The following is a 10703-nucleotide window of genomic DNA, read 5'->3' on the forward strand; positions in this document are numbered from 1 at the left end:
GCCTTCTTGTGACTAATAAATAAACTTAAATAAATAAATACACACAAACTCATTTTGGGAACAAATAAGTCATTTCCCATTTGTTTCATGAAATGTCAAATTCTCTTTACATTATTAAGCCTACATACCTAACCACTGTACATTGTACCTCTTTGACAAATGGTGAAATGGATTGAATTTTATTTGACTTGTTTCCCATGGTGAATTTCCCTGTGGACAGCCAGAAGAACTTAGCATACAAGAAAACTGGATAAAGTTATTTTTCTGATCTGATTTTTATTTTTTAAATATCAGTTGTATTTTGATTGCAACACTTGATTGGTAGCACTGCATATTAACACACATCTTTCTTTCATTGTTTCTATAGATATAGCTCTAGGGGCTAAAGGTATCAAGGGATATGGGGGGGGGGGAAGGAGGGATCAGGATATTGAATTTGAAGATCAGCCATGATCAAAATGAATGGCAGAGCAGGCTCAAAGGGCTGAATGGCCTACTCCTGCTTTTGGTTTCTATGTCTCTATTCCCTAATCAAATAATTCTTCATGCAAATTTTTTTTTTAAATCTAGGAATTGTAGAAGATTATAAGCCTCCATTTTATGATCTCGTTCCTAATGATCCTGGTTTTGATGATATGAAAAAGGTCATTTGTGTGGATCAACAAAGACCAAATATTCCTAACAGATGGTTTTCAGATCCAGTAAGTATTGATATTTTATCACCAATGCTTCAGTACTCTCATTCCAAATATGTTGCAAGTCTACATATTGCAAGAACCAATACAATATAAGTAATTGAAAGTAGAATAAATTGAAAGTAAGGACAGTAAAGTTAAGGTATGGCAGGGCAGCTCAGTGGGGTGTAATGCATGTTCTGTAATAAGTGTACAGTCATATTTAAGAACACAGTTAGAATATAGCAAAAAGAATTAGCATAACTTTTATCAATTAAAATACTTAAACATGACAAAGTATAATTCTTAACTAGCAATCTCAATAGTTCCAATTGAAAGCAATATCCCCATAGACACACACCCTTCTTCAGAATTAGTTGTTACAAAAAAACAAGTATGTTCACGTGGTGCTAGATTTCCAGCCTTTTACCATTTCTGGACAGAGGTGCAGACAGCAGTTTCCAGAGAAGGATATATCCTCAAACAGCAACTCTCAGAAAGAAACGCTCTCATACAGCAGAATCTCAGAGAAAGAAACTTATCTCCTGACAGATTCCAGTCTTCATCCTCAGAGAGGAGAAAAATAAAGTATTGTTCTCTTTCAACGCCAAGCAGCATCTAAACAGCAGCTAAGCTTGAATTCTCTGAGTAAGTTTAGCTCCACCCAGTCATATGATCCTACCTGTCAATCAACCTAATCAAGCCCTACTCTGCAAAATCCCAGGGGAACACACTAAAAACAACAGAACAGCAGTAGTCCAGATTAAAACAAACATTGTAACAATTAAGATCAATTATGCTGCTGTAGTAACAATAGAGGATGTTGGTTATAGACAGAATGGCTCCGATAAAATGGAAGGGGCTGCTCAGAACATCCTGCACATAAACATGACTAAAATGCTTTTCTTAAAGGCACAATATCATCACAATCCTCAGACTGTGACTCCTGGTTATGGACACCCCCACCATCGGGAATATTCTTCTCACATCTGCCCTGTATAGTGCTGTTAGAATTTTATATGTTTCCATGAGATATCTCCCCTCATTCTTCTGAACTCTAGTAAATACAATCCTAACCAAATCAATCTCTCCTCATACATCAGTCCTGCCATCCCAAGAATCAGTTTGGTAAACCACCTTTGCGCTCCCTCCAGGGCAAGAACATCCTTCCTCAGAGAAAGAGACCAAAACTGTGCATAATACTCTCTGCATGGCCTCACCAAGGTCCTGTACAATTGCAGCAAGACATCACTCCTCCTGCACTCAAATCCTCTTGCTCTTAAGGCAGATATACCATTTAACTTTTTTTACTGCCTGCTGCACCTGCATGTGCCCCTTCAGTACCTGCTGTATGAGGACATCAGTGCAAGTTATCATCTTGGTATAGAATCTATAGCATGAGCCACAGTTGATGTTTCAAAGACGTAAGAAGTTTGAGTGTGAAAATTATTCCACTTTGATTTGTTACACGTGAGAAAATTGAAGTATCCACAACATGAGGGAAAAAGTAAAGAAACTAGAATTTCATAATATTGAAATACCAAAATATTGAAATATAAAAATAGATTTTTGTTCTATGTAGGTTATTATGTTCTTGACGAAGCAGACTTATTTATTTTGGGGTGCATTTCTACACTATTAAGAGTACACAAGTGAATTGTTCATGAATTTTCTTTAGAGTTGCAAGCCCCATTCATGCAAGCACTTTCAAAACTCTAAGGTCGCCTTGTTGATGCCACGGTGCGAACAATAGAACATTTTGGTGTATTTTTTTTCTGGAAGCGATACAGTTGAGGATTTTTTTTGGGCAATTTAAATGTTCTCTTTTTTTTTTTGGACCATTGTTGTTACATACCTGGTATGTGTTCATTGCTTCACTGAAATGATCAGTTTGATTCTCTGGATAAAAGCAAATTACTGCGGATGCTGGAATCTGAAACCAAAAGAGAAAATGTTGGAAAATCTCAGCAGGTCTGGCAGCATCTGTAAGGAGAGAAAAGAGCTGACGATTCGAGTCCAGCCGCCTCTTTGTCAAAGCTGGTAATTATGCTGGGACCAAATTATGGTACTCTCAAAGCTTTGACAAAGGGTCGTCTGGACTCGAAACGTCAGCTCTTTTCTCTCCTTACAGATGCTGCCAAACCTGCTGAGATTTTCCAGCATTTTCGCTTTTGGAGTTTGATTCTCTGCATCATCTGAAGATGTAATAGTTCTTTGTGACTTTCAGTTCTTGACTTTGGCCCTGGCATTGTCTTGTAAAGCTATAACGCAGTTCCTCAAGCTACAAAATCAAAATGCTCTTCCTGGGGACAGTTAGTCATCAGCTAAGTGGCAGAGAGAACGATATGGAAAAATTATTTGTCTCTGGGTTTCAAAAAGCAACGGTTCTGGAGAAGAATGGAAGACTAATTGCATGAGTAGCAATGGTGAATATTTTAAATATTGTAATTAATATTTTAGTAACCTTATTGCATCTTTCTCAACAGACATTAACATCCCTTGCAAAGGTGATGAAGGAATGCTGGTATCATAACCCATCAGCGAGACTAACTGCCCTGCGCATCAGAAAAACTCTGACCAAAATTGACAACTCATTTGATAAGTTTAAAATGGATTGTTGATCATTCAGTTTCCTGAAGATTGCCCAATGTGTGTCTTTCCACATTTAGGTATATAATGGACTGAAGAGAGGTGGTTTTATGGTTTCTAGGATGTTACTTCTCAATATTCAAAGCTATTCAGTATAACTAATGAAAACAGAAAATGCTGGAAATATACAGCTTGTCGGTCGGCAACTGAAGATAAAAAGATTAATATTTCATTTGTACATCCTTATCATAACTCATTTCGGTTTTTTTTCCTATTCATCTGAATATCTTTGAAACACCTTTTAAGAAATTAAAGTTGCAACAATACCAAGGTTGAAAGCACATGAAACTAAACACCAGCATTGAGTTTAGCTGATTAACATGTAACCAGAAAGGAAGCTGACATTTAAATTTCTCACCAGAAGTAACACAACTTGGGGGCATTGAAAGAAAATTTTATCTGCTGTTATAAGTCGTGACAGTGTCTTAAGATAATGGTTTAATATTTATACTCAAATGTCATACTCATTGTGGCCTTTCATAATTATTTTGCACTAGTGACTTTTGCTTTCCTGCACTGTATATATTACAGTTTTAAATGCATAAAACCTTCCAACTAGCCAAATTTTTAAAAATATGATCTAGCACCTATCTAATGGCAATTACATATATTATTTGGGACAAACTCCCCGGCTGTAATTGATTTTTCTAACAATTGGTATATGTTACATGCACTGTTAACACAAATGTTTTCACACCTGCCTTTTTGAATTTGTGAATTATTTATTGCAATAATGCCCAGCGTTCACTTGTTTCCATAACTGAAATGGTACAGCAGTTGCATGTTCTCTTTTTATAGGTAGATTCTTGACTGCGCTCCGTTTCACAATGTTTACATTTAACACAGTAAATATTCTGCCTGCAATGTTAGATCATAAACTATACAAACTTGTTCAATTATACCTTTGTGCTTTGCATATTACAAATGCTTTCACAGAAGCAAAAATGATTTGAGTTGCACAACTTTCTAGGTAATTTTATAATCAATGAAATACTGTATCACTTTTTTTTAGAATGTGAAAACCTTCGGTGGTACAAGGTTTTATTTGTAAAATGTACATTGTGAACTTTACCAGAGAATTAACGACTGTATTTTTGTTTTAAACTATATTTTATACTATCGTAGTTGATTGTATAATTTAAATAGAACATTTTATAAATGCACCCGCATATACTGCTTGATTATTTCCTTAGAGTAAGTGACTGCGCTGTCTCCTGGGCAGTTTCCTTACTGGGCTTAGATTATGTGGTCAGCAGCAAAGAATAGACCCTCACCACTGACCTTGAAGAAAGCTGCAATCTCTGTGGAATGGAATTCTTCTCCTGACCTCCGTTTGCATCTGGCACCAAATAAGGAGGGCATTTCTCGGGATTCAGTAACAGTGATGTTATCAAGCTGGGTGAAAAGTCAAACAGCCAGTCATATTGAAATATTCTCATGCACAGCAAATTGGGAAGTAAATGCACTTTTTCTTTCTCTGAATTAAATGTGGACCATGCTAGCAAAGCCAGCATTTGTTGCCCTTCCCTCATAGCCCTTGAACTGAGTGGCTTGCTCGGCCATTTCAGTTAAGAGTCAATCACATTGCTGTGGACCTGGAGTTACCAGACTAGGTAAAGATGGCAGATTTCCTGCCCAAAAGGACATTAATGAACTAGATAGGTTTTATGACAATCTATGATATTGTCATAGCCATCATTACTGAGACCAGCTTTAAAAAAAATCCTAATATATTAATTGAATTTAAATTACACCAGCTGCCGTGGTGCTATTTGAATGCAAACCCCAACAGCATTAGCCTGGGCTTCTAACTAGTCCAGTGATTCACTCACTCACACACACGTGCAGCCCCACACACTTTAATTCAGAAATTTTACACATATAAAATTAGTGAGGCTGTTATTAGTAATTATGAACTTGGTACATGGTTTAAAAAGTCAGCCACACCTCATTCAGCAGAGTGAAGGTTGGCAACTTCTGAATTTCCACATTTAATTGCATATTTGTGAACTCCAGAGGACTCCTTTGATTTCAGAAAAGGAATGTTTTCTTACTCAAGCAGATCTAGTAAGCAAACGCTGACAACTTCACAAGTTATTACTACTGCAAAACCTGGACCATTGTTGTAACCTCATTCTGTTTCATATACAAAATAGTAGAAGACTGGCTTTGGATTTTTGTTCTGTGAACAGTTTTCATATTTATATTGCTTTTGTAAATAAGAAATCCTTTACGATGAAGGGCACTGGTTTGAGTTGGACACTTCTTTTTGATTTTGACATATTATAACTACTTTTTTGCACAAAATAATGTTTCTAAACTTAATTGAAGCAAAGCGTTTCCTGTTACCAGTCACAATCCACATCTCTCCAGGAATCAAAACCTATTTTGTGGTTTATAGCAAAAGTTTCAGAGGCCCCTACTTTTTGGAAGATGTAATTAAATCAAGGGTGAAACTCCTTAAATTGTAAGGCACAACATGTACACCAAGATAATCCACAGTTCTTATTCCTTTTAGATCCACTTGCGAGAAAGAAAACATGCAAACAAATTAGGCATGAGATCACATTTGCCATTCAAGCGTTTGAAAATTCTTCCCACATTGGGATAAGCGTGCAAGCAGAGACCACCACCATCCCATAGCTCAATCCTTTCTTAGATTTACAGTGATACAAGGGGGTGAATTTTGTGCTTGCATTGCTGGCTCAAGCCAAGCCCCCTAATTTTCTGTGCACTCAGTGCCAGAAAACCTGGCAGTGTGTCTGGTGAGATTCACATCGAATTTCAGTCAGAGCCTGACAAAATTTGGGAAAATTGCTGAATAATGGGTCAGATAATCAAGGGACCATCATTCATGAGGAATGTATTGGTTACCAAGGTGCAAGTTGTTAACCCTGAACCAGGAGATTTTATTTTTGTTGTTTTTCTTTAGTGCTTCGTTGGATCAGAGTCAAAAGTGGCAACCTGGCAGTACTCCAAAGGACGGAGAGCAATTTATGAAAGTACTTGCACTTGGATAATCCCTTACGTCCTCAGAATTTCTGAGAATGCTTAAAAGTCAATTCATTATTTTTGAATATGGGGCAAATTGTCCATGTAATACTGCAAAAACCAGATGTTTCTGATGGTGTTGTTTGAGGGAGGAATGTTGATATGGACACAGGAAAAGTGTGGTCCTTTACAAATCCAATCATTTCAAGCAATAGTAAAACATTTATTTATCTGAATCACAAGTAGCTTTATCAGCAGTATAATCACTGTTTACCTTTTGTTCTGCTTTCTTGAGTTTAGGTAGTGATTGGGAGACGATTTAATTCTCTTCATGTATTACTTTCCTGACCCCAAACAGGTAACCTTTCGTTCTGACATGACAACATTCATATCAGTTACTGTCTATTTCAGGATTTTATTTGAATTTTTAAAAGTCATTTCTCTTCCTTTTCATGACTATTATTATACGGTTACAATTCTTATTTACTTATTTCTTTCAGCTGTTTCTTCCATTTATTTGGAAGTGTTCATTTTTTTCATCTTATTGGATGTGTGGGCATCACTGGCTAGGCCAGCGTTCGTTGCCCATCCTTGATTGCCCTTGAGAAGGTGGTGGTGAGCTGCCTTCCTGGACCACTGCAAACCCTGAGGTGAAGGTACACCCACAGTGCTGTTGGGGATGGAATTCCAGGATTTTGACCAGCAATGGTGAAGGAACTCCGAAGATGTGTGGGTTAGGTTGATTGGCCATGCTAAATTGCTCCTTGGTATCCTGGGATGTGTAGATTAGAGGGATGTGTCGGGCAGTGGGGGTAAGGCCAAGGTGGGATTGTTGTTGGTGCAGACTCGATGGGCCGAATGGCCTCCTTCTGCACTGTAGGGTTTCTATAATTTCTATGATTCTATGAATGATGATATATTTCCAAGTCAGGATGGTGAATGGCTTGGAAGGGAACTTTCAGGTAGTGATGTTCCCACTACCAGATTGTAGTTCGTTTGGAAGGTACTCTCTAAAGAGCATTGGTGAGTTCCTACAATGCATCTTGCAGATGGTACATATTCCTGCCACTGTGTGTCAGTGGTGGAGGGAGTGAATGTTTGTGATTGGGATGCCATCAAGGGATCACTTTGTCCTGTTAGAACTGCATTCATCCAGGCAAGTGAAGAGTATTCCATTGCACTCCTGGCTTGTGCCTTGTAGATGGTAGACAAACTTTGGGGAGTGAGAAGGTGAGTTGCTCACTGCAGGATTTCTAGCCTTTGACCTGCTCTGGCCATCACAGTATTTCCACTTCAGTTTCTGGTCAATGGTAACCCCCTGGATGTTGATGGTGAGGATTCAGTGATGCCATTGAATGTCAAGGGGTGTTGGGTTAGATTCTTTTTGTTTGAGATGGGCATTGCCTGACACTGTGGCATGAATGTTATTTGCCACCTGCTGCATTTAGACATATTTGAGGAGTCGTGAATGGTGCTGAATGTTGTGCATTCATCCGTGAACATCCCCACTTCTGACTTTGATGGAAGGAAGGTCATTGAAGCAGCTGAAGGTGGTTGGATCTAGGGCACTACGCTGAGGAACTCCTGCAGTTCCGTCCTGGAACTTAAATGATTGACCTCCCAACAACCACATGCATTTTCTTTTGTGCTAAATATGATTCCAACCAGTGGAGAGTTTTCCCCCTGATTCACATTGACTCCAGTTTTGCGAGGGCATCTTGATCCCACACCAAGTCAAATACTGCCTTGATATCAAGGGCAGTCACTCTCTTGGCTCACCTCTGGAGTTCAGCTCTTTGATCCATGTTTGAACAGAGGGTGTAATGAGGTCAGGAGCTGGTGGAACCCAGACTGAGCATCAGTGGACAGATTATTGTTAAGCAAGTGCCACTTGACAGCGCTGTTGCTAGCCCCTTCCATTACCTTACCTTAATGGGCAGTCAGTAATCAGCTGGTTTGGATTTGTTCTGCTTTTTGCGTACCGAACATAATTGCCAGGGAGATGCCAGTGTTGTAGCTGTACCGGGACAGACATGCCGAAACAAGCCTTCAATGTCCGCTTTTCTTGCAAAAATATCTCTCTTCCTCGTACCATTCTCAAACCCAGTAACTATTTCTGGTTAAACTAATTACCAGACCTGCATTTTTCATATTCGTTGCTTCAGCGAGATGTTGGACAGAATTTAAAACAAAAGGCAATGTGTCAGGGTCTGACTGAAAACACGTGCGTTAATCTCCAGAAACACACAATTTTTCTGGTGCACAAAAAACCTGGGGTTGTGGTTTCCGCCATCACTCTGGCAGGATGGGACCTGTTAGAGCCGGCTCCACAGAGATCAGGGCCCTTTTTAAAGATGGTGTTTAAACATGTTTCCCCATCACCCTGGACATGAAAGATCAATGAATTATCACCACAAGCTCTGGTGTGAACCTCCTGCCGTCACCACCACCTTTTCCTTTTCCCCCCACCCTTCTTTCCCCCCCCACTGTCATCAGTGCTCTCTCCTCGCTCCCTGCTGTCATTGGGCCTCCCGCTCCATGATTGCTGGCCTTCTACCCCCTCCCCCCACCCCCCCCCCCCCCCTCTCCCCTCTGCAAACGCTGGCCTCCCTCCCCCAACCCCCCATCATGGGCCCAACCTCACAGGGGGCCTCAATGGCCTCCGGTCCTACTGGCGAGGCCATCACGACGGGTCCTGATTGACGGGTCCATACGTGATCCTTGCCAGTGAGGACCTTCACCAGCGAGGCTGCTAAGGCAAGTGAGCCCAGATGATTGTGCCCCCAGGTTCACTAATTCTATTAAAATGAGATGTTAAATATATTTAACTACTGAAATCCACCTCATTCTCTTTTCGGGTGCGAGGCTGATCTCGCTGGATATTCGGGCTCAGTAAGATCGCAATAGGTGAGAAACAGGGTGTTAGCCCAATTTTTTGCCTATCTCGCTCTCTTGCAGGCTCGCCCCGCCTATTGACCAGCACGGCAAGAAGGTACGATCACGCCGCCATCTTTAAATTCCTCCATATTTCACCCCAACCTATCTTTGCTGCCTCCTCCAGTCCTTTATTCCCACTTACCCTGAACCTTGTGATTTTCTCAATCTGGCTTTTCAGACATGTCTTTCTCTTGCAACTTCCATCCACTCCCTCCCACCTCCTAATGCTCATTATTGATAACAAATCCTTGAGGCACCTGCAGTTTGCCCTTAAACCTTTCTCTTTTCAAAATGTCCCTCAAAACCCATCTCTTTAAGCTAGCTATAGTCACCTTTGCCAAACTCTCCTCTCCTTTCCTTGATTGGTATCTGTTTTCTGTCTACGGATCTGTGAATCATCTTGGGATATTTTCCACTTAACATTGAACTTTATATGGATGTCATTGAATAATATTTCTGTTTTAAATGACTATTCCACTGTTACAATCATATGCAGTAAGAAGTCTCACAACACCAGGTTAAAGTCCAACAGGTTTATTTGGTAGCAAATATCATAAGCTTTCGGAGCGCTGCTCCTTCGTCAGATGGAGTGGAAATGTGCTCTCAAACAGTGCACAGAGACACAAAATCAAGTTACAGAATACTGATTAGAATGCGAATCCCTAAAGCCAGCCAGGTCTTAAAGGTACAGACGCTGAGCAGAAACTGATAGCCAAGTTCCGCACACATGAGGACGGCCTAAACCGGGATGTTGGATTTATGTCACATTATCAGTAACCCCCACAGCTTGCCCCCTGGGCTTGCAGAATCTCACTAGCTGTTCTGTCTGGAGACAATACACATCTCTTTAACCTGTGTTTAATGCTCCCTCCACCCACATTGTCTGCACCTTTAAGACCTGGCTGGCTGTAGGGATTCGCATTCTAATCAGTATTCTGTAACTTGATTTTGTGCCTCTGTGCACTGTTTGAGAGCTCCATCTGACGAAGGAGCAGCGCTCCGAAAGCTTATGGTATTTGCTACCAAATAAACCTGTTGGACTTTAACCTGGTGTTGTGAGACTTCTTACTGTGTTCACCCCAGTCCAACGCCGGCATCTCCACATCACAGTCATATGCAGCAGTGTACAGCATGCTGACAGAATTTGAACAACTGAAAGCACACTGTTGAAAAATAAATGCTAAGCTGATATTTCTACTCCAAATGTGTTTTTCTGAGAAGGTTCCGGCAGTTTTGGGGCAAAGTACTTCCAGTTTTCAAGTCATGCAACGTTAAAAGACAGGGAAACAGATATTTTTAAGACAAAGCTAGATAGATTCTTGATAAACAAGGGGGTGAAAGGTTATCAGGGTAGTTAGGAATGTAGGGTTCAGTTACAATCAGATCAATCATAATCTTATTGAATGGTGGAGCATGCTTGAGGGGCTGAGTGGCCTATTGCTCCTAATTTGT

General features: G+C 40.2%; 1 protein-coding gene across 6 annotated transcripts in view; it reads left to right on the forward strand.

Moving 5' to 3' along the window:
* LOC144503644 (activin receptor type-1-like) overlaps positions 1-4495 on the forward strand; it is a 93214-nt gene extending 88719 nt beyond the window's left edge. For 5 of the 6 annotated variants that reach the window (XM_078228325.1, XM_078228324.1, XM_078228327.1 and 2 more), the window contains 2 exons: positions 571-701; positions 3161-4491. In XM_078228325.1, coding sequence (XP_078084451.1) covers positions 571-701; positions 3161-3295 — 266 coding nt within the window. In that variant the 3' untranslated portion in view covers positions 3296-4491. Of the gene's footprint in view, positions 1-570; positions 702-3160 lie in introns of all 6 variants that reach the window. The other variant, XM_078228323.1, reaches the window with a different exon arrangement.
* The last annotated feature ends 6208 nt before the right edge of the window (positions 4496-10703 follow it).

Source organism: Mustelus asterias, chromosome 14 (assembly GCF_964213995.1).
Source record: "Mustelus asterias chromosome 14, sMusAst1.hap1.1, whole genome shotgun sequence".
Taxonomy (NCBI): domain Eukaryota; kingdom Metazoa; phylum Chordata; class Chondrichthyes; order Carcharhiniformes; family Triakidae; genus Mustelus; species Mustelus asterias.